General features: G+C 36.8%; 2 protein-coding genes across 7 annotated transcripts in view; both read right to left on the reverse strand.

Moving 5' to 3' along the window:
- The window catches only part of LOC123775106 (Adenosine kinase 2), a 32,169-nt gene extending 28,995 nt beyond the window's left edge, over positions 1-3,174 (reverse strand). Inside the window, exons 1-2 of one of the 3 annotated variants that reach the window (XM_045769992.2) lie at positions 3,025-3,173; positions 190-249 (exon numbers count right to left, since the gene is read on the reverse strand). In XM_045769992.2, coding sequence (XP_045625948.1) covers positions 190-249; positions 3,025-3,077 — 113 coding nt within the window. In that variant the 5' untranslated portion in view covers positions 3,078-3,173. Of the gene's footprint in view, positions 1-189; positions 250-2,891; positions 2,978-3,024 lie in introns of those variants that run through there. The other 2 variants (XM_045769999.2, XM_069322048.1) reach the window with 2 other exon arrangements.
- Positions 3,175-5,984: 2,810 nt separating this feature from the next.
- Positions 5,985-20,469, reverse strand: LOC123775077 (progesterone-induced-blocking factor 1). Of its 4 annotated transcripts, none has more exons than XM_045769914.2 (6): positions 20,393-20,469; positions 17,714-17,833; positions 15,426-15,617; positions 12,160-12,276; positions 10,457-10,577; positions 5,985-9,114 (listed from the first exon to the last, which is right to left on the reverse strand). In XM_045769914.2, exons 2-6 carry the CDS (start codon positions 17,806-17,808, stop codon positions 7,498-7,500), a joined length of 2,142 nt encoding a protein of 713 aa, XP_045625870.1. In that variant the 5' UTR covers positions 17,809-17,833; positions 20,393-20,469; the 3' UTR covers positions 5,985-7,497. The 4 variants fall into 4 exon arrangements, with proteins under 4 accessions (XP_045625870.1, XP_045625897.1, XP_045625880.1 ...); XM_045769941.2 differs by having other exon boundaries at positions 20,260-20,415; XM_045769924.2 differs by having other exon boundaries at positions 20,291-20,411.
- Positions 20,470-25,166: the final 4,697 nt, after the last annotated feature.

The following is a 25,166-nucleotide window of genomic DNA, read 5'->3' on the forward strand; positions in this document are numbered from 1 at the left end:
CATTGTTAAGTTTAGCTTTAGCAAGATACAGAACTCAAAAGCTAAAAAATATTTAGCTGTTAGATGCTAGAAGCCAGGGTTAGATTTCAATCTGCTGGAACCTCTTTCCAATAGCAGAATTTTACTGTTAAATAGCAGCCAATTATAAAGGGGTTAGTGTGCTGTGAACCACTCTTAATTTCTGCTGACCTCTTCTTACGGTGGGCATGTAGGGCGGGTAATTTGGGGGACTTATTTTCTTCCTTTACCCTGTTGGAGGAAGTTATCAAGGTTAAGTTGATTACAAAGTGTTAGTTAAGAGCTTTTTACAGTTCGTCATTTTTTTTAAATAATTAACAACTTAGACCAACAAAGTTGCATACAGACATATCAATCCTCAATGTTATCTTAGCCTCAAGTAAATAAATTTCATATACTGTATATAGCTAATAACAGGACAATAGGATAACTAGCCAAAGTATTTTTCAAATACAGCAATTTGAAAAATAACCCAACAAGACTGCAAGTCAAATAAAATATTGTACACTATTGACTATAAAATAAAAGGCCCTATTCCCCAACAGGATTTAACAAGTCAATCACAGATGGGTACAGGGTAATGTCTTATGCAAGGCTAGGCAATAGTTTATGAGCGGAATCCAGCATTGCCCCAGGGCGATCGTCTTCATAGGGAGTTTTGGCATCATCTAATGAGTGAGGGTTTTAAACCTAAGCTAACCTAACCTAGCCTAGCACAGACCTTAATAATGTCATCTGAAAATACCTAGTACAGTATTAGGAGAATACAAAAGTTTATTGTATAAGTAGTAATTAAATTAATGTGTTCCAGTAAACACTTACTGTATTTACAAATTTTTTTCCTCTTGATTGGTGATGTGTTTATGTTAGTGTAGGTTTGGTTAATTTAGGTTAGGTAAGCTTTGCTTAATTTTATCAGCAAACTTAATTTCACAGTTGAAAATTTAATTAAAGTACTGTATTGTTGTATGGGTAGCCTAAAACCACTATGCAACACAAGTTACAAACTCAAAGTCTAAAAAATCAAGATATTTATAACAATGTTTTATTTAAAAATATGATGCAAAAGATATGTTAAGATTTACCAAAGATTATGTATCACATTCCTAGTAAAAATACATGATTGTTAAAAGTACTTTAACTGTACTTGTTTACATTACGCTGTGGTTAAGTCCAGGAGCCTATTTGTAATAATGTACACGTCAGAGCAATTTACCCCTAAGCATTATGCTCAGAACAAAAAAGCATACACCACCTCAGTGATTCCATATTAGGGTTCTGCAAGAATTTACAAAAGCTTATAAGAACATTACAACTTGCCACCTTTTTTGTAACCGACCAAAAAAATTACCATAATAGTAATAACAAAATGAGTGCGAGCACAAAATAAGTTGTTGAAAAATGCTATTCAGTTATTTCAATTGTGAATGTAAATTATAAAACAATGAAATGGAACTTTCTCATTAAAACCTTTATAAAAACAATTACATTAACACTTATCATTACAAAATACAGTGTATACACAATAACTAACCAGTAAGCGATGAAAGGTGAAATGTTCTCATTTTTTTTATTAACAGTAATAAAGAGAAACAGGACGTAAACTCTTGTAATATTTTATTGAAAAATATGAGTTAATTAGAATTTATTAACCTTACAACTTTACACATCTATTCCATAATTTACCTGTCAAACCTAATGTGTTAACCAGGTAAGGGTTCACAAATTTTTTACAAAATATTGGATTCTTCCAAACAAAAAATGGTTGGGAATCACTACAACACCGAGCTGAATCTTTGATGGAATATATCCTAAAACTAGATAATCATAAATAAAAAAAAATATTCACTGTAACCACTCTATTTTCAATTTTTTTGTATTCATAAAAACTGTAATCTCTTTGGGCACTGATAAAAATCTATGATATCCACACACTTAAAAGACTAAATAGGACAATACTCAATATCTGCAACAAATGCAAAACACCAAATGCTATCAGAAAACAAATGTGTCTGAAGTAAAATGAGTTATGGTCAAACTCCACACAGGCATTTCAACAGTTTTTAATTTAAGTGTAAAAATTATAAATATCATTAAATTTGGTTGTGTTAGCTTGGGTTAGGTTGGGTTACATTGTGTAGGGTTGGATTGGGTCAGCTTGGTTCTAAGGTATAGTTGCATCGAGTTAGGTAAGGTTAGGTTAAGTTTTAAAATATGTTGGTGATCCATCTTGGGTACGCTGTGACTGTATCTTACTTAACAGACCAGACATGTTACTTTGCACACAAGATGCCCTGTAGTGTGATAGTGTAATTAACCAACTGACTGGTCCTGGGTTAGATTCCCATGGAGGACAAGACTTGTGCATATCCCTACACCTGATACCTCTGGTTACTCAACAGTAAATAGGTACCTGGGAGTTAGGCAGCTATTGTGGGTTGCATCCTGGGGAAGGTCCATCATTGGTCTTTGGAAGACCTTCATAAGCCAAAAGGCTTCCTTATCCCCAACAATGAGAAGCCACATCACTGTACACCTTACAGTTTCCCCATATTCTGGGAAAGAAAGCCTATTAGGCTTAGCAAAGTTCTACTCAGTCAAATATTACTGATTACTCTCCTCGGGATGCAACCCACAACAGTTGCCGAATTCCTGGGTACCTATTCACTGCCAGGTGAACACAGGCATCAGGGGAAAAGGAAACGTGCCCATCCGTTTCTGTCCCGCGTGGGCTCCTGGGTTTTGATTCGGGGACGTTGGCCTTTGCTACGACTTGCTAACAAAAATTCAAACCTAACTCAACCCTGCCTTGCCGAACGATACATGCCGTTTGTTAGCTCAGAAAATGCTGTTTGTGCGGAAGACGCGTTTACCATATGATCATCTCCCAAGTGACATGCTGGCACGAGCCAAGACGACGTCTCGGGGCCAAGACGGCGCTCATAGCCCGCTTAGGGAGGCGCCGCACACCCACTGACACCTCTCACAACTAACACTAGCACTCACGAAACATCCAGCTTAATCCTCTTGGCGTTGTCAGGTTGCTCGTTGTCGCTCATCTTGGTAAGGTGTTCCGGGAAGCTGAGTTCCTCCACACTAGCCTGTTTATGCCCAGCGGTTTAGTGCTGAGGCGTTCTTGGTGCCCGGTGCCGCCGGCGCCTCACCCAATACATTCCTTTATGAATTATTATTCTTACAGGAAATAGTAAAAATAACACAATACAAATATAATTTTAGTCAGAAATGCATATATTATATATTTTTACTAAGTTATGGATACATGACAGGAATTTAGTTTAATTTAAGAAATAAAAACTTAAATATTGGGGAATATAATATTTTAAAAGCACAAATATCTTTAGGACAAAGTATATGCATAACTTCAAGACCGTTCAATTAAATTGCCTTATTACTCGAAATACGATTAAGTTCTAGAGAATACTGTTTTATCAAATAAAATTATAAAAGGCTACACAATATTTATAATAGGTAAAACGGTGTGTGTTGTGGCAGCTTGAGCCCGGCCTTCACCCTCAGGCACGGTATGAAAAACAGGTTCTGGATGCAGTTCGTGCAAGATGAACCGCCGCTTCAAGTTTTTTTTTAACAAACTTAAGTGCCCCAGCAATCTATTGCTTTCTTATTTTATATAAGAGATCACAAAGTAAAGGTCAAGAGCTAGCTATGAGTTGCAGCATATTTAACACGGATATATATATATATATATATATATATATACCTCTGTGTATTCCATTTAATTCATTGTGTCACGGGACCTATATCTTTTTCACTGACATCAACACCGTATTGCCAGATATATTTGTATCCTAATCTTAATCTCATGTAAATTGAATCCTTCCAGGGAGACTGTCCTCTACCATAGGTGAAGGACAAATTTGTATTTATTATTGAATAATTCTTAAGTGTGTTACTACTGTCCACCATTGCCATTCTCTTGTAGCGAGTACAAACATTATACTCACTCCTACTTCTCATTAGATTGATTGATGAAGATTAATCCACCCAAAAGGCGGCACGGGCATGAATAGCCCGTAAGTGGAGGCCCTTTTGAGCCATTACCAGTATCAATTGATGATACTGGAGATCTGTGGAGGTGCGACTGCACCCTGCGTGACGGGAGATGTCTCCCGAGTTCTCATTAGCTTAATGGCGTAACTAATTAGCACTAATTGCAGAAGTTATAATCTCTTCCCTAATTACAGATAACAGTTCTTCCATCCTCCTATCCTAGTGGAGGAAACTGAGGTGTAGTCACCAAATATAAGCAAGCGAATTGCGAATAGCCGATTACGGATTTTTATCACATTTGACTACTTCCTGTAATCCTGCCAGTACACCTTGGCGTTCAGCCTGCCTTGAACACATTGTCAGTTAAGCGGCGTCCAATAACAGTATCTACAGTGCCGATGTCAGTGTACTCCCTGATCAAGACTCCACATCCTGCCTTCCCATCCCTAGCTACTGATCTAGTCACCTGCTCTCAATGCCTCTGTGAGAGGGCCATGGGGGGCCTTCAAAGCTAGTAATTATCAAAAGAAGGCAACAAGCTTGGATGATTAAGCTTCAAACCAAGATATTGGTGATATGAACACCTTGTCCAGGCAGCAAGCTATAGCCTAATGAATTTTCAAGTCTTCTCTATTTAGAATATGGATTTAAAAACCTTCTATAAATCTTTGAAATTTTATTAAACTGTTAATACAAAAATTACATTTAGGAAACTAGTATTACTGTTCTTTGCAGCATGGTCATGTACCTCTCCACCACTTCACTTCTATTCACTTGTTTTACACTAGCCCTTCTTCAAGGCTCTGCATGGCAATTACAAAAAAATAATCTTTAAAATAATTCTTTAGGTCTTGTGGATTTTTTAAAATTTTAACAAACAAAACCATTCAAATATAATATACATACCATAATCCTGCTGATGCTATTGATCGAGACTTATTAAAAGTATATTTGCATATAAAGGATTAATCATCTTTTAAATGCAATCATATTGTCCTGGTGCAATAAGAAGCAAAGCATGACTTTAAAAAATACTGCCCTTGTAAACTTCTAGAATAAATTACTGAAGGTGTTTGCATGCTAGCTGCAGAGGCTGTTTCTGTAAATCCCTTACACTCCTCCAACCCCCATATGTGAATGATCCTTATGGGTTTTCAATACTTTTTCATGCATAACTGGCTTAAATAGCTTTGCATTTTAAGGACCAAGAGTTTAATAAAAATATGGAAAACATAACCTGCACAATATAATGATCATGATAAGGAGAGGCTAGAGGCATTAACTATGCCACTAGAAGATAAAAGAAGTAGAGATGATACAATCACTGTACAAAATAGTAATGGGAATAGACAAAATTGATGAAGAATTCTTGAGACCTGGAACTTCGATAACAAGAGGAAATAAATTTAAGCTAACTAAACAAAGCTGCCGAAGTAATTATCGAAAGAAGGCGTCAAGCCGGGGAGACTATGTAGCACCATCAAAGTTGCAGGCTATTCAGAAGGCGCTAAATAACACTAAGGATACCATTTCGAGAACAAAAGCACATAAGGTGAACAATATCGAAGGTATCTGATTCACCAAGGATTCCATCGAGGGACAAATGACCGCAAGGGACAGTCAGGAAGCAAGGCACACTCATGTCCTGGATGTTGGATAAAGCTGCAGAAAATAAATTTGAAATTTCAGTTTTGTAGTGGTAGACAGTTGGTACAAATTAAGTGAGGTAGTGGTGGAGGCCAAAACTATCAGTAGTTTCAAAGCATTATATGACAAAGAGTGCTGGGAAGACAGGACACCATGAGAGTAGCTCTCATTCTGTAACTACACTAAAGTAATTACAATATACAGGACTTAGTGTGCCATCCTCGAGAAGAGCCATGTGGTATATTGTTCGCTGTAGAAAACGAACAAGTCAGTAAAACTAACAAATTTCCAATATGGAAGACATTTATAATAAGTCACTTGTATGGTACAGTCATCTCACAAATGGATGTTAATGGTTTATATGCTATGTATATATATGTTTATTATTATATGGTTTCATGCTATGGTTTATTGCACTGACACATTAACACTATTAAAAACAGAAACTTGATAACTGGTAATGCCTCAGAGTCTGCAAGTAGAAACTAAAATTGGGAATGTAATTTATAAGTGAACCAAATCTATACACTTTTGATTAACAATTAATTCCCACCTAACGTTGATTTGAAACCGAATATCTTTGGGACTGACCTTAAAATATCTCACAGCTTTAATTTACAATAAAAAAACACTCTAAATTCTATTTCTAAAATGAATTAGATAAGGAATGATAGATTATAATAATAATAACAATAATAATTCGTTGTTGGGAGACAGTCAGCCAGCATATATATACAGTGTACATGTTAAGCTTATATCGAGGTCTCCCCCAAGGGTGAATTACTGAACCCCCCACTTCCCATCCAGGATGCAACTTCACAAGCTGACTAACTCATGGGGTACCTACTTACCGCTAGGTGAATAGGAGCATTAGGTGAGATGGAATGTGCCCAACCATTTCTGTCCCACCCGAGATTAGAACCCTGAATTCCCAATTGAGAGACGAGAACAAACTCGACTGTACTACCAGGACCCTCACTGTACTAAGAAGATTTATACAGTACACTAGGACTACACTAGGTGGGGACTGGTAGTTGAGATCAATACATTGGGAAAAACTGATATGTGAGGATTATAGGTAATGTTTCATTCATACCTAGAAAGTTGAGAAATACAACATTCAAAACAATGAGATTTTTAAGAGATTTCATCACATAGTACATTACAACTTAAATAAAATGGCCATACAGGCTGTATTTATTGTAATAAATAAATAAATATATTAACTTTAATAGCACTGTACAGTCATTAAATATTGTCTCTGTAAATATATTTAAATTATGTCAAAGTGTGTTAGAAAGTCTTACATATATTAATGAACAATGTCCAGTACATACATAAGCTATGGAACAACATTCCACTTGATTCATTAGAACAGTAGTAATTATTTTCTCTTTCAGTGTTTACATTTTTGTTACATGCACAAAGCTGTTGTAACTGTAATTACAGAGTTGATTACAGCATGCACAAAGCTGCTGCTGTAATTCTATCTTAATTTAAATTAGGATAGAATTCATGGAAAGTAGATTCTCAATTGAAAAATTTATCTAAATATGTGAAGTAATGTATAATATTATTGTATTAAGTGTAATTTTTTACTAGTGTCTTTTAATACTGTACAACTTTGCCCTTTATAAAGCAGGATGGGCTGAATATTTTTATGAGGATTTTCAAGCCGCCTTATTATAAAAACTTCAAACAGTAAATTATGTAAAATTCAAAATGCTACAATGAAGATAAAATTAAAAGGTATATATGAATTCAATACAGTACTCATAGTGTAACATAAAATGTGCAAGACAGCTAAAGTCTTCCTGTTCGAACATTTTTGGTAATAATAATGGCTCTTGTTGAGGCTGGGTGTGAGCTTTCCTCAATAGATCTACCATCTTGATCTGCTGATGCCCTATAAGCAGAACTCATTAAGTTCGGGTCACTTCTCAAGTGTGTCTGAGGATGATTGACTGCCACTTGTGGCAAAGATTGTAGCACAGTTTGCAGTTGTTGCTTTATTGCGCTCAACTCATTTGTCTTGGCCATCATGTTGTCGAGTTCATGCTTGAGTCTAATCACCTCTCGTGTTAAAGTTTTATTTTCTTCTTCTAAAGTGCTCTTTGATACAGAGTTATACTGAAGTGCAGCATGTAATGTTGTTATTTGATCATCCTGGGATGCAATACGCTCAAGAAGATTTGCTGAGGGTTGTCCAGCCAAGGACAAGGCAGTCTTGTATGAACCAACGGTATTCTTAAGGTGCTCCAGTGCATCTGACAGCTGCTGAATAGTAGTGCAAGCCTCTATATTTTCTCTCTCTAGATGAAGCACTCTTCTAGTAAGCTGTATACTTTGTGCCAGTGCTTTATTTCCTGTTAACCTTATGCCAGGAAGTATCTTGTCTAGAGCTTTATTTGCCTCGTCTTCCGAAAGTCCTGCAGCCGTTTTTATATTTTTTTCATACTCACTTTCTAGTCCCTCATACCCAGCCAAAATGTTCTTGACCCTTTGCAGCTCTTGATTTAAGGCTGATGTTTCATTTTCCCTTGCACGTTTGGCTTCATGGTAAGATGATTCAAGTGTTTTTATTTCTTTATGAAGTTTAGAATTTTCATCAACCAAACTATCTCGATTTTTTGACAATGAAGCCATGCTCATTTTCAGCTCTTTAATTTCAGTGTCAAAAGCCTGTGTTTCTGCACTGTATTTGAGTTTGCATTTTTCAACTTCACTTCTTAACATATCATTCTTTTCTGACAACAGACTGATCTTCTCTTGCAGACCAGAACACTGCAATGTACACCCCTGATGTTTCTCTCTAAGAGACTTAATTTCATGTTGGTAGTCTTTGGACTTTTCTGTTAAAGAAGTAACATCCCCTCGAGCTGTTATGTATTTCTCATGCAAGTCATCATTTCTCTGTCTCTCAAGGCGTAACTGTTTGCTTGAAGAGCTGAGATCTTCTGTAATCCTCTCTAATTTGGTTCTTAGATCTACTGCATCCTCTCTATAATGATTTAAATCATGTTCTTGTTTCCTAGTCTTGCCTTTAAGCTCACCATACCTCTCTTCCAGTACACTGCGCTCTTTCTTCAGGGTTGCAGCCTGTAATTCCAGGTCATTTGTTGTTTTTGCCAGCAAACTGTTTTGCTTTTCCAGATGGTCTCTCTCGGCTTTAACTCGTGGATAATTTCGAACTTTGTAATCATCAGATCTCTGTTCATCCTTTATGTTCATCAGTTCACTCGCATACTGCTCAGATTTTCTTTGCAACTCTTCTACAGTTTTTTGCAGTTTGAAACATTGCTCACTATGCAATTTCAAGTCGGCATCTTTAGCAGAGAGCGCACTTTCCAGTGAAGACTTGACGGCTTCAGCTTCACCGAGTTTTACTCTCAAAGGCCACACAAGCTCATATACTCGCAACTGAAAAAGAAAGATGTTCAGTTGAAAGATGATGTATACCATATACAGTTTAGGTTGTTTACAAAGAACATATAAATCTTAAAATTTATATGATGATTAAGACAAATGCTCGATATTAATACCATCTGAGCGTACATTATTTGCTAATCACGATGAAGATTGTGTGTGATGCTGTTTAGTGTGAAAGGTATGGTGAGCACAGAAGGGTGTTTTGGAGAATTTTTTAACATTCTTTCCATATGTTGCTCTCCTATTTACTTCAGGTTAAAGCCATCTTACCCCTTGAGAGCAGAAATTAGAACAATGATGATGATGAGATTACATCATGACAGAGTGACTAGCCTGGAGTTGAAAATATTTTTTACTCTGACACATAATCAAACCTGCATCATAAGTGTTCTTTTTTTATTTGACCAAGTCTACTAACATAATTTTCAGTGCCTCATTTTTTATCTTTTTGAGGTCGGTAACTTTCTCACCCTGAAAGAAGGAACAAATATCAAATACAGGAACAAATACAGGAAGGAACCAATACAGAGCCATTTCATAGACTTTTTCAGAGCCATTTCATAGTAAAGTATTCCATATGAACAGTTCAAAGCAAAATGTCTAAAATCCTCTCGTCAAACTATTGCTATCTAGTCCTGTTCACCCCCACATCTTATGCACTGTTCACATGCATGTGGCAGGGAAGGTTTCCCCGTGAATCAAGAAGTACAGTACCTCTGACACAGAAAACAGTAACAATGAGACACCTCATAGTGACTATGTTACCAGCAGTGTCCTACAGGGGTTGGTACCTGGGTCATTTCTATTCAATCTAAGAATGACTAATCAGAGGAAATAGGTTCCTTCCTCTCAATGTTTTCCAATGCAAATTTTATGAGGATATATATATGACGGAAGACTGCAAGAAAATACAGAATGACTTGGACAAAATAGAAAGAATGGCCCAGCAAGTAGCTACTACTTTAACTCAAGCAAGTGTCAGGTTATGAAGCTGAGTGCTGGGAACCATCCCCAAATCACACAGGAGTTGGGATGGGACAGGAGAAAGAAGGAATGGTGCCTAACCATTAGGACGGTCAGGGATTGAACGTCGATCTCCATGAAGCGAGACCGTCACTCTACCCTCCAGCCCAATTGGTTGAACTCCCCAAATGAGTCAATGAAAAAGACATGGGGTTGATATTACTCACAATAATATCTTATATACAAATACTGACACAGCCAAACTTGCAAAAAAAATTACAATCTCTTACGTAAGCACCCAAAATAATTTTGTCAATGATTTTTGCAATACAGCATGCTGCAAAACTCCCCCTGAACATCTGTTACTTACTGCAGTGTATTGCTGTAGTGTTAGCTGTTGAGCTGGAGTGCGATGAAGTTGAACAAACTCCTCTTCTGTCAATTTCAAATTTGCAAGTGATGTTTTTAACTCATCTTGCCTTATGGCCAGTCTGAAATGATAATAAATAATAATTAATGTTGTGAATGTTACCAATCCAAATTCTCCAGAAAAATGTGTATTAAGGTAGAAGGTTTTAAGGAACACACACTTATAACATAAAATCCAGTGTCAAGAATTACTTATGGAATAGGACTCGCAACGGCACAATGAATAGAATGGCCAATAAAATCAGGATTTGACAGAATTGTTTGGAAGCCTTTCTATCTTATCTGACTCTTTCAAGAGAAGATTCCAGCAAGAACACATTGCCAATGATATGATAGATATGGGTGATGTAGCCTTGCACATTCATCATATCTATATCACTTCTTCAACTATAACTTTAACTCTTGCTCACCTGTATGGAAGTAGCTATACTGTACATTACAGGTACAGGAAATAGCTATACTTTACATTACAGGTACAGGAAATAGCTATACATTACAGGTACAGAAAGTAGCTGTAAAGTATATTACATGTACAGGTAATAGCAATACTGTACATTAAAAGTACAGGAAGTAGCTATACTGTACATTACCGGAACAGAAAGTAACTGTGAAGTATATTACACATACAAGAAGCAAGGATACTGTACATTTCAGGTACAGGAAGTAGCTATACAGTATATTACAGGTACAGGAAATATATATATATACTGTACATTACAGGTACAAAAAGTATATATAATGTATATTATAGGTAAAGGAAGTAGCTATACTGGATATTACAGGGAGAAAAAGTAGTTGTACTGTATATTATGGGGACAGGAAGTAGCTATACAGTACTGTATATTACAGGGATAGGATGTAGCTTCTGATATAGTACAGGTATAGACAATAACTATATATCACAGGTACAAGAAGTAGCTATATAATACAAGTACAGGAAGCAGCTATACATAACAGGTGCAGGAAGTAGCTATATAATACAAGTACAGGAAGCAGCTATACATAACAGGTGCAGGAAGTAGCTATATAATACAAGTACAGGAAGCAGCTATACATAACAGGTGCAGGAAGTAGCTATATAATACAAGTACAGGAAGCAGCTATACATAACAGGTGCAGGAAGTAGCTATATAATATAGGTACAGGAAGCAGCTATACATAACAGCTGCAGGAAGTAGCTATATAATATAGGTACAGGAAGTAGCCATAAATTACAGGTAGAGAAAGTTGTTATGCAGAGCCCCACCTGACATGCCAACACTTGGTAGCACCACAAGATATAGAAGATATAGATCACCACCACACTATATAGAAGGTTAGCTGATATATTATCCCTCAGAGCAGGCATGTCAAACATGCAGCCCGTGGGCCGCATGTGGCCTTTTGCAAGCACACTTGCAGCCCGCACGAAGGATACTGTAATTTGGTATATAATAATATGTAAAAAATATTCTGCAATAATTTTTATTAAATTACTTCAATTAGTTTTCGTGTTTGGCCCTCATGACAACATAAATGTGACTCATATGGCCCTCCAGGGACCCTTGGTTTGACATGCTTGCCTCAGAGAACATGGAAAGTTGCCCTGTAGTAAAATGCACGTAAGTGACCACAAGAACTACCTAATCAAACTAAGAGCATTACCTCTTTTGATTCTGCTGGAAGACTGCACATTTCTGTGTCAACTGAGCCAATTCTCGTGCAGCACGTTCTCGAAGAGTGTTCAGTTTTTCTTTTGTAAGTGACAATTCTCCTTCCAGCCTGAATAAACAATAAGCATAATTAATTATTCCTAGAACAGTAAACAACAAACTTTAATCCATAGAGAGCTGTTATCGTCATATATATTGATTCAGGAGGTAATGTAATTATTATCATATGTTAATTTAAACTATTATTGTCTGTTTTTTTACACAAATAATGTTAATATGGATATATCTATACGGATATAGTGATGATTACCTGGACCTATGAATAAAATCCTGCTATTGTTTCATGCTGTCATTTCTATTTATATTTACAATACAAATATGAGCTGCCTAGTAAGGCTACAAAGCTGCATGTATTTATCCATGATATAATTAAAATATTTAATTTTGTCATGGACAGATAGCCGGTGTATATATATATGTATATGTTAGGCTTATATCAAAGTCCCCCCACCCAACCTACCTTACCTTGAGGTTACCTTGAGGTGCTTCCGGGGCTTAGCGTCCCCGCGGCCCGGTCGTCGACCAGGCCTCCTGGTTGCCGGACTGATCAACCAGGCTGTTGGACGCGGCTGCTCGCAGCCTGACGTACGAGTCACAGCCTGGTTGATCAGGTATCCTTTGGAGGTGCTTATCCAGTTCTTTCTTGAACACTGTGAGGGGTCGGCCAGTTATGCCCCTTATGTGTAGTGGAAGCGTGTTGAACAGTCTCGGACCTCTGATGTTGATAGAGTTCTCTCTCAGAGTACCAGTTGCACCTCTGTTTTTCAATGGGGGTATTCTGCACATCCTGCCATGTCTTCTGGTCTCATGTGATGTTATTTCTGTGTGCAGGTTTGGGACCAGCCCCTCTAATATTTTCCACGTGTAAATTATTATGTACCTCTCCCGCCTGCGCTCAAGGGAGTACAGTTTTAGGCTCTTTAGTCGGTCCCAATAGTTTAGATGTTTTACTGAGTGGATTCTAGCAGTAAAGAATCTCTGCACGCTCTCCAGGTCAGTAATTTCTCCAGCTTTGAAAGGTGCTGTCATTGTGCAGCAGTACTCCACTCTAGAGAGCACAAGCGTTTTGAAAAGTATCATCATCGGTATAGCATCTCTAGTGTGAAAAGTTCTTGTTATCCAACCTGTCATTTTTCTTGCAGTTGTGATGGCTACTTTATTGTGTTCTTTAAAGGTAAGGTCTTCCAACATGAGTACACCCAGATCCTTTACATTGCCTTTTCGTTCTATGTTATGATTTGCCTGAGTTTTGTACGTGGTTTCCGTTTTTATATTTTCATTTTTATATTTCCATAGCGCATGAGCTGGAACTTATCTTCGTTAAACACCATATTATTTTCTGTAGCCCATAGAAAGACCTGATCTACATCTGACTGGAGGTTCGCCGTGTCCTCTATGTTGCCTACTCTCATGAAGATCCTAGTGTCATCTGCAAAGGATGATACAGTGCTATAGGTTGTGTTCTTGTCTATGTCCGAAATGAGGATGAGAAAAAGTACTGGAGCAAGCACAGTACCCTGGGAGACTGAGCTCTTCACGGTTGATGGCCTGGATTTTATTTTGTTGACTATTACACATTGGGTTCTGTTGGTCAGGAAATTGTAGATCCATCTGCCTATTTTTCCGGTAATTCCTTTTGAACGCATTTTATGTGCAATAACACCATGGTCACATTTATCAAAAGCTTTTGCAAAATCTGTGTAAATTACATCCGCGTTATGTTTGTCTTCCATAGCATCTAATGCCATATCATAGTGGTCCAGCAACTGCGACAGGCAAGAGCGCCCTGTTCTGAAACCATGTTGTCCGGGGTTATGGAGTTGCTGTGATTTCATGTATTTTGTGATTTTACTTCTTAGCACTCTCTAAAAAAATTTTATGATGTGCGATGTTAGCGCTATCGGTCTGTAATTTTTTGCCTCTGCCTTATTTCCTCCTTTATGAAGTGGTGCTATCTCTGCTGTTTTTAGTATATGTATCAGGAATAACGCCAGTATCTAGGCTTTGTCTCCACAGAATGTGGAGGGCCTGCGATAGTGTTTTTTTACATACGTTCAATAGTATGTAATAGTTCAACCCAAGGTTGATCTATTGACTGTTACAAATGTGTGTAGCTAGTAACTGCTCTGTGGGTCAATGCTTAAGATACTGTTTTTTTGCAGTGCCAGTTAAGAACCCAGGTCGTAACATTGACCCTCCCTAGATGCAACTGCAAAGCAGTTGACTGACTCCCATCAATCTATTTACTTCTAGGTGAACAGAGGCATTAGGTGATTGGAAACGTGCTCAACCATTTCTGTCCCACCCAGGATTCGAACACAGGATTCCCGGTTGCGAGTCGAGAACAAACCAAACTGTACTGCCTCGTATGGGCCAATAATGTCACATAAAAACGAGTTTGGGAGGATATAAATAGGAAAAGCCTAGTACAGTACATGGGTCAATAAGTCCATACATGAGCTTGGAAGGATATAAATATAGGAGACAGGTCCTATTTATAATGTTCATATAATATAGGAACTGTCTCATGTGGACCAACAGGTCCATACACAAGTGAGTTTGGTACAGTATATAATTAGGAGGCAGCTCCTGTTTATACAATACTGTATTGTTCAAAGAAATAATAAATACCTCGCATGGGCCAAAATCAGGACAAATGGGAGAACCTTTGACAAGCTGCCAGCTTCCTGTTCTCAGCGAGGGCACTAGTGTGTTAGTGGCCCTCAGGTAAATTCAGTGTTGCAGGTGATGAGTCACAATAATGTGGCTGAAGTAGTTTGACCAGACCACACACTAGAAGGTGAAGGGACGACAACGTTTCGGTCCGTCCTGGACCATTCTCAAGTCGACTGTGGACCATTCTCAATCGACTTGAGAATGGTCCAGGACGAACCGAAAATTCGTCGTCCTTTCACCTTCTAGTGTATGGTCTGGTCAAATTCAGTGTTGTACTATACAGAGTTTATTATATAGAATTTTTGTTTAGGTTCATACCATTTCATGATTTCATACAAACTTATACTGTGTAATGATCATAATCAACTTGCATTCAATTTAATATTCATTAAATGAGCAACATTAATGTACAGTACCTATTTTTACTTATTAGACCAGAGTTTTGATGCACCTATTAAAGTCAAATTAGGTTGGAACAATATGATAAATACATAATACACACAATTATACACTACTTCTTACCTGTTCACTTGTATTTGTCTGGAGCTAATTTGGTCATCTTTCTGAGAAAGAGCTTTGGCAATGGCTGCTTCATGCTCTCTGGTGAAGGCTGACAGTTGAGCATCTTTGCTTTGCAGCTCCAACTTTTGTTTCTGCACAATGCGCTGAAGTTCTGCCCTATCGGAGGCCAAATTCTGAAGTTCTCGAGCATGTCTGAAAACAAAATTTTTTTTTATCTCAAATGCTTAATTACCAAGTAAAGCAGTCAAATTATTCTTGCATTAATTTTTATGTATGTGTTTAAATTTTTATTTGTATTCCTAAAAAGAAGAGTACAGTATTGTATATTTCTAGGTCCCCTTTAGGTTCAAGTAAGTTTATTGAGTAATAAAATACATCCCAAAAGGATAGAGTAGCTTAAGCTATTTCTACCCTCCTTTATTACAGGTCCCGCTCAAATGGGATCACAAATCTATATGACATGTATCCTATACTGTATATCTGTATTATAATTATATTATACATTACATTTACAGCTTACCTCAGCTATCAGGTGCATGTTTTGTCTTTAGTGAGTTTTATAAGTGTAGTAAATTCTGTACATAGGAGTAGTGGCTAATAGAGACAAAAGAAGGTGAGAAGATGGGAGTGAAGCCAGACATATACCTAAATTTATATGAGGGCCATCATCAATCTAGTGGCCTCGACAGGGACAGCATGCTGGCAGATCGTCAAGAGTTTTCCTGAGGATTTTCCTGAGAATTATTTCCAACTGGATTTTGAACTGCAGTAAAGTCTTGATATTTACATCTTCAGCAGGAAGGTGGTTCCATGACTTTATAACTACATATGTGAACAAATATCCTGTTCTCTGTCCTACATTGTGGATTGTTGAGCTTGAAGTTGTTACTCCTTTTGTGTTACATATGACCTTTTAAGGAAGTAGTTTGTATTAATATCCCTGAACTTATTCAGTATTTTAAAGGTCTTAATGAGGTCAACCCTGTCATGCCCTGTGGCCCTCAACTGTTCTTGGTATGACAGTTGACTTAGTTTTCAGATGACTTTTGTTGCACTGTGTTAAATTTTCTCCAAAGGAGATACTGGATGTCCTCCTAATGATGAAGTCTTCGTGCTTGGATACATTTGTCCAAACAAGGGCACACCAAAGATTTAAACAGTTGAATAACCACTCTCTTTTCCTTGAAGTCAAAGGTACATTTGACTTCCGGGTGTTTGGTTGGCTGTTTTACTGTAGCTCCCACTTGTTGTGCAACTTTGCAACTTTCAAAATCCACCAGTCAATAACTGGTGGATTTTGATTCCTAGGTACTTTCATTCATAAATCTGCTGCATAGTTGTGTTGTTGATTTGGTAGTCGCGATGTGCACTGTTATGGCCAACGTGCAAGACTTGAATTTTTCAATATTAAAAAGCATTTGCCAGTCTTCCGACCATTTGTGTAGCTCTCGCAGATCTCTTTGTAAGCTCTCAATATCTGCTTTGTACTTTTCCATAACTCTTAGGGTCATCTGCAAATGTGATTATGTGGTTTGTAATATTCTCATCTGTGTCACTGATGAATGACATGGCCCAAAAAGGGTTGGGTCCAAGATAGAAACTTGCAGTACTGAACTCAACACATTTCTCCAGTTGGATTAATTTTTATTTAGGGCGACCTTTTACATTCTTTGTTTTAACCACTGTTTTATCCATTCCAGTACTTTGCCATTTATTCCATGTGCTTGTAATTTCCTTGCCAAGTCTTTCATGTTCATGTTTCATGTTTATGTTTCACACACAAAAGCTTTATCAAAAGCTTTAGAAAAGACCATGTATACTATGTCTACATGTGAAGGATAGATGGATATACAGCATAGATAGACAGACAGACAGACAGATGGAGAGATATGATTGGCTAGACAGACAGATGCACAATAATGCTCATAATGCCTTTATATCCTTCCAAGTGCTATACAATATAGTCATACTGGCTTAGCTCTTTCTCCTGATAATTACCTTACTTTACCTTTCAAATTTCACAAACAATATACACAAATTCATATAAATTAAAAATACTCTAATTCCCTTTTAAGTGTTTTCACATTGCCACGAGTTTGTATACTGCAGTACATGTTTCAGCCAAGCAATGCCAACATACTTTAAAGTTTTCCATAAAACTGAACAATAGAAAACTTGTAGAAAATACATGAGATACCATAACACTGCTTTTCTAGCCAAAAATGTAATCTGTTTAGGTACAGAAATGCTGAAATCCCACAAGAACATACATCATATAGCCACTGTACCTTCGACTTGCAGCATACCCCTCTTCGCTGTCCCCATCGCTGGTTACTGTTAAATCTGTTGGCACTGACACTTCAGCACTTCCCTCGCCAGACATAATTCATGATGCTCTCATGATGGGCCTGAAGAATGAGTTTGAATATTAAATCAATTAAGTAATTTCCAAGATGGTAATTTTCTTGTTCTCAGAGTGATTGGCTATCATTTATGAGTTTCATATCAAATCAAATCAAATGTTTATTCAGGTAAAAGTACATACATACAATGCCTAAAACCACTAATACATACAGTGTTTCGGGCAAGGTAGTTGCCCGAAAGTTTGTTTGACCAAGTTTGACCAAGGTTAACGAGTTTTTCAAATTTACCATAGTACCTATACAGTACATATCAAGAGAAATTATAATTATTAGTTACTGACAATTTGGAGGGATTATTTTATCCATTGATGAAGGTGCTAGAGCTTTTTTTAGTTGTGGGTGGCCAAGGATCAGCAACATTATCATTCAACCCTTTCCCTTGGCACCCTATCTCAAGATAACCCACCAACCAATCTAAGAATACAGTACCAGTACAGTATTAAGCTAAGTGTGAAGAGGCTCATAAATGGGATCTCTCTTTAAACACACTCACCGTAGGAATTTAATTTGATTAGTCTAATTATTCAGAACAGTATTTCTTTCAGTTACTAAATTTTCTACAAATACAATATACTGTACAGTAACTAAAATGTATTTTGAAAAATATCAGAAAAATTATTCAAGATACCGTATGCCTAAATTGCAAAGCAGCCGAAATCCAAATACCTTAACTTTAGTAAACGTAGTAAAGTCATAGTTTGCCATTCTTAACAATCATTACCTAACCCATTTGTGACAACCTCTGAGACAGCAGGCAAGACTGACCACTGATGGGTTACAATATACAACACTGAAAATATATTGGAAATTTTTACCTAGGATATCTAATTTTTGATGGGGATTAAATAGGTTTGTATAACTATTCATCTTCATAGTTTTTTACCTTTTGCTTTAACTATATCTATTGCAAAACTATATATACACTGCACTGTATCTATTGCTACCCAATCTCCCAATCTTTATGTACCCAATCCGAACATCTTTACCATTGTGATCATTGCTGTCTTCTTATATGTGCTGTTAATCTGCTGTATGGTGTCTATTAATCTTGTTTAAATTACCAATCAAGCTGTCAATGTAATCAATCAGAGCTTTAATATACCAATGTGCTTTAATATACTTACTAATCTCTCTCATCTCATTTTTTCTTGCAATGTATTTGTTATCATTTTATTAATTCTGCTAGAATTTACCTACTTAAAATTATCTTAGATTAAGGACCTGCCCGAAATGCTGCGCGTACTAGTGGCTTTACAAGATTGTAAATACTATGCTATGTATTCTCACAAACCCAATGTACCTTCTTGTATATAAATAAATAAATAAATAAATAAATAAATAAATAAATAAATAAATGAGCTGTGTAGTACTGTACAATGTTCAACACATTGGAACCAAAGTGCAGCACTTTCTCACACATAACTAGAGAACTTTTTTAATAATAAACTCATGGCAGATAGAACGATAACTTTGCACGCAAGAGGCCCTAGGTACATATCCTTCAGTACAGTGACAAAAACCAGTCAAAAAATATTAAAAAAATAACTTCTTCCCACTGATTTTTGGTATATGAAAATATGCACGCAGATGAGTTCTATCATTTAATATAAACATGATAATTATGGCCAAAATAAGAAAAAGAAGCAAAGTTCATAATTTAAAAAATGCAGAGGTTGTTTGCATCTAATATCTGGTTGCAATGGATGTGATATAGCATGAACCGGTATGTACAGTGCAAGGTTTGAAATTGAAATTGAAATAAGTTTATTGAGGTAAAATACACTGAACTTAAGTACAGTGCAAGGTTGCACTGTACATACCAACATATATTTTATATTATAAAATGCAGGTGGTCTGGCCACTTGCAGGCTTACTGCGTACTCATCACTGGCGAGACATTACCATCAGATTATTTATGGCATGGACCAGGTTTTGAACCCCATTGCTAATTAATGGCTTTGTAAAGAATCAATCTACAATACTGTACCATAGTATTTAAGTATACATTAATACTGAATTCTTATAATTATAAGACAATTTTGAATTAATCTTCACTACTGCCCGAAACGCTGCGCGTGCTAGTGGCTTTACAAGACTGTAATTACCATATTTGTATCCTCACATTCCTTATGTACATTCTTGTATATGCATAAATAAATAAATAAATAAATAAATAAATAAATAAATACTAAGTATATCTTGAATTAATCTTCACTACTAAGTATATCTTGAATTAATCTTCACTACTAAGTATATTTTGAATTAATCTTTACTACTAAGTATATTTTGAATTAATCTTCACTACTAAGTATATTTTGAATTAATCTTCACTACTAAGTATATTTTGAATTAATCTTCACTACTAAGTATACAGTATTTTGAATTAATCTTCACTACTAAGTAGATCTCACAACATGTATGCTTTGGTAACAGTGGCATTACGAGTCTTGTGGTTTGATTGGAATATACGGGATTATTGTGCCTGTTCTTCACTGTGAGAGGTGGTAGAGTGTTTTTAATTAAATAACGGAACGTCCAACATACACACAAGCCGGAGGGAGGCGAGTACTGAGCACCCCGGTGTGAGGGACGACCCACGGTCTGCGAGCAGCGCTCGCCAGGTCTCACGGCGGACCCGCCACTTGAGTGGTGGTGTTGTTGTTATAGATTCAGCTACTCGGAACAAGTTCCAAGTAGCACGGGCTATGGTGAGCCCGTACCTTACTTAGCACAGGAGTGGGGCAAGTAGCACGGGATATGGTGAGCCCGTAACTTACCTGGCACAGGAGCGGGGCCCGTAACTTACTTAGCACAGGAGTGGGGCAAGTAGCACGGGATATGGTGAGCCCGTAACTTACCTGGCACAGGAGCGAGGTAGCACGGGCAATGGTTAGCCTGTGGAATTGGTTGATCAAAAATGATCAAAACCACTTGATTGGTTTTGATCATTTATTATGCACCCTATACCTATCGTGTGGGCGGTAGTGTAAAAGGTTACCGAGGCCCATTATGCGCTCAGAGACTGAACCCCAAAATTAATGTAGCTAAGCAAGTAATAATCTTGATAAGCTAGTTATACAGTTCAGTGTATAACTTTTTTGTTTTATTAACAGCCTTAGGTATACATAGCAATGTGCTGCTTCCCTATTCTATATGAAATATTACAGACATAAAAAAATTAACTATAAGTTAAATTGTTCACATTCACAGCCCAGGTGAATGGGATAAGTATAAGTTCATCTAATTCCCCCATCTCATGGAACGGTCAGTCATATTCCTGCTTCCACATGCAAGAAGTTAAAGATATTGGCCTAAATTTGTTTGAGTATGGCGTTACGTATATAAATGAACCCACAACTACGCAAAGTGTTTCTGGCAGAACTTAGAATAATTTAGATAAAAAATTATATATAGATATAATGGGTTAACACGTATTACTAAAAAAAAAAGAAGTAATCACGTCACCCGAGGAGATTGGTACAGAGTCGTTGTTAGACCCACCGAGCTATCTTGGGCCACACGGCCGCTATCAGATGACGGTCGCTCATCGCTTTCAACACCCGCTATTAATTCAAGATCAAGTTATGTAGATTATAATTTTTAAATATTACACGTTTTCCCATATTTTAATTAATCAGCATTCGTGATCTATGTTTATTTAAAAAATTGTATTTTATCATAATTTCTAGTACTTTTATAAACAATATTTAACTATAATATAATCTTCATTTGTACAAAATGATCATTGATTTATCTTCCCATTAATTTAAATTCAGTTTTAGCTGTCTTACTAATCTTTGAGCAGCTCTGTGTTTGTACAATCATTCATAAGCAAGCTTTTCTTGCTAAGTACTATTGGGATATAATTCCCGCTGTCCGGGACAGGAAAGCGGGAATTATATCCCAATAGTACTTCAGGGAAGTACTATTGGGATATAATTATCCCAATAAACTTCAGGGAATCCCCTGAAGTCGGATTACCGACCTTCCCCGAGATGCAACCCCACAACATGTTGTTGCCTGACTTCTAGACCATCTATTTGAGGGCCACTATCTCTCTAGTGATCTCTTACGGGCTATTCATGCCCGTGCCACTTTTTCGGTGGCTTAATCTTCATCAATCTAGTGGCCTCGATGAAGAAGATTGGAAGCCGGCGGCTTGTTAAAGGTCCCCTTCATTTGCCCCGAGGATTTTATCGAACTGCATTTGAAATTCAGCAGAATCTTTGCATTTACGGCTTCGGCGAGTATGCAGCTCCATGGGTTTATGAAAAAAAAGTTTTCTGTCTTACATTATTGTGGTTTGTTGAGTTTGAAACCGTTACTACTTGTTCGTATAACATCTGATCTTTTAATATTTTAAAAGTATTAATGAGATCAGCCCTGTGGCCCTCAACCGTTAAAAGTATGAGAATCGACTTAGTTCATGAATTATTTTTGGTGCCCACTGTTGAGCTTTCTCCATGTATATCTGAAGATGAGGTCAACACCTGAGAATTGTACAGTATAAAAGCTCATATGAGCTTCAAAATGCTGTGCACGAGGATCATGCAAAACCTTATAGAAGCTTCAAAATACTGTGTACGAGGACATCTCAGCTTTTATCAATCAGCCTAGGTGTTGATTGATTAGTTAATTTTCTATCACAGATGTTGTCAGTTTCAGTGTTAACAATCACAGTACACAGTACTGATATTCCGTTTCCAGCTGCCTTTCGTAGGTATAGTGTAGTGCAGTGTTTCCCAACTTTTTTTGACTCTACTCTATTTTCTAATACACAAAAGATCTGCAACCTCCATGAAACACTTTCATAATTGTCTAATCAGAATACACAGCACTTATTAATTATCGATGATTTAGATACACTTAGTACTCAGAATTTAAGGTCCGCGTCCCACCAGAAAACATTTTCGATCTCCTTTGAGGTCGTGGCCACCGGTTTGGAACCAGTGGTTCAATAGATTGATGAATATTAAGCCACCCAAAAGGTGCACGGGCATGAATAACCCGTAAAGTGGTGCAATAGGTTACTGAACCTACATATTCAAGCCATGTAGGTGTAGGGTTGCGGGCTATTCATGCCCGTGCCACTCTTGGGTGGCTTAATGTTCATCAATCAATCTAGGTGTAGAGCATACATCATGGCTGGACTCCGTAGAATAGCTCTTATGAAGGTGGAATACATTTTGTTTATCTTTTAATGCATTATAAGCTTTATTTATAACCTTATAATGGTGTTTACATCAATTAATAATACGTATATAAAAAGGCATATATACAAAATATATCTTTATATTCATAAAATGGCTAACGTCCCCCAAAACTTTGGCACCAAGATCAATCCCAAGACATTGTAATTGGTAAAAGTAGCATAGCCTGTATGAAAATGAGTTAGAAGTTTCCGTAAGTCTCCCAGTAAATAAAATTTATACGAAATCAAACGAGGATACAGGATCCAACCCAGAGCAGGCACTGTGGAAATAAATGACAATTCAAACGTACAAGGAAAATTTGGTACCTTGATTGTGGTGCAAGTACACAAGGTTATCGAGGCGCGTGTCCACTTCTCAGGAACGTACGTCACACAGGTATTTAACCCACAGCAACAAAACCATTATGATTATCAAGGTAAACATGTCGAGCATATATGACGTGTGACGCGCCACTCCGACGGCACTGGTGGTGCTGCGTCAGTCCGTCCTCCTAAGGTTTCGCAACATCAAGAAACTGTCGTACTAAAGTGCTCTTATCTTACCCTACCAGCGGACTCAAAACAGAAAACGGGACAGTACGTCAATTTCGCGAGCCGCTACCATTTTCTAGCACGACGATTTTTGGCCTTAGGCAGAGTATACGTCAAAATGTGACGTTCTATTAGGAGTACGGGTCGGAGCACGTTGGTTGAAAGCAACCGACATTATGATATGTCGGTCGCTTTCAACCAATGGTGATTGTGACGACAACGACGAAGAAATATCTACTGCTCATATGTTTATGCAATAGTAATCCAATTATACTACATACAAAACAATCATAAACATAAAACATATATGGCGGCATATACAAAAAAAGGACTTCGGGCGCATATACCTTTATTATCCAAGCCTAAAATTCCGATACTTCTGGAGGCTTGCTACATGTGAGAGACCCTAGGATAGTTTAAAGGTAATTTCACTACAATTAAGTCTTCAGTAGCCGCTTATTATGCCATTGTCACATACCTTTATAGTTTATATAGAAGATACTCTGCCTACAGTAGGCCTACTTTGCAATATAATGGTCGACCTATAGTAACAGGTGTTCATTCATGACGGATTCGGTGGTGCCAAACATGAATATTTGCTAAATTAACAACCAATATGTAGCATAATTAGTGTTTAAACAGTGTAACTGTACAGGTAATCTATATCGTATTAGTACAGCATACTTCTACTATGTATAGTATATTTGTACAGCATACTTCTACTATGTATAGTATATTTGTACAGCATACTTCTACAATGTATAGTATATTTGTAGTGTACCTGTATGTATTATTAGTACAGTACCTCTACTATATATTATTAGTAAAGTGCACTTATATGAATATTAGTGCAGTATACTTCTACTATATATATATATATATATATATATATATATATATATATATATATATATATATATATATATATATATATATATATATATATATATATATATATATATATATATATGTCGTACCTAGTAGCCAGAACGCACTTCTGAGCCTACTATGCAAGGCCCGATTTGCCTAATAAGCCAAGTTTTCATGAATTAATTGTTTTTCGACTACCTAACCTACCTAACCTAACCTAACCTAACTTTTCCGGCTACCTAACCTAACCTAACCTATAAAGATAGGTTAGGTTAGGTTAGGTAGGGTTGGTTAGGTTCGGTCATATATCTACGTTAATTTTAACTCCAATAAAAAAAAAAATTGACCTCATACATAATGAAAAGGGTAGCTTTATCATTTCATAAGAACAAAATTAGAGAAAATATATTAATTCATGAAAACTTGGCTTATTAGGCAAATCCGGCATTGCATAGTAGGCTAACAAGTGCGTTCTGGCTACTAGGTACGACATATATATATATATATATATATATATATATATATATATATATATATATATATATATATATATATATATATATATATATATATATATATGTATATATATATATGTCGTACCTACTAGCCAGAACGCACTTCTCAGCCTACTATGCATGGCCCGATTTGCCTAATAAGCCAAGTTTTCATGAATTAATTGTTTTTCGACTACCTAACCTACCTAAC

The sequence above is a fragment of the Procambarus clarkii genome, chromosome 10, assembly GCF_040958095.1.
Source record: "Procambarus clarkii isolate CNS0578487 chromosome 10, FALCON_Pclarkii_2.0, whole genome shotgun sequence".
Taxonomy (NCBI): domain Eukaryota; kingdom Metazoa; phylum Arthropoda; class Malacostraca; order Decapoda; family Cambaridae; genus Procambarus; species Procambarus clarkii.

What these genes read in the sequence shown, in the direction of transcription:
- LOC123775077 (XM_045769914.2), bottom strand. Translation starts at nt 17,808, where the DNA reads ATGTCTGGCGAGGGAAGTGCTGAAGTGTCAGTGCCAACAGATTTAACA. An exon ending in GGGTATGCTGCAAGTCGAAG is followed by an intron (nt 15,618 to 17,713) that starts GTACAGTGGCTA and finishes TTTTGTTTTCAG; the next exon opens with ACATGCTCGAGAACTTCAGA. An exon ending in TTCCAGCAGAATCAAAAGAG is followed by an intron (nt 10,578 to 12,159) that starts GTAATGCTCTTA and finishes TTATCATTTCAG; the next exon opens with ACTGGCCATAAGGCAAGATG.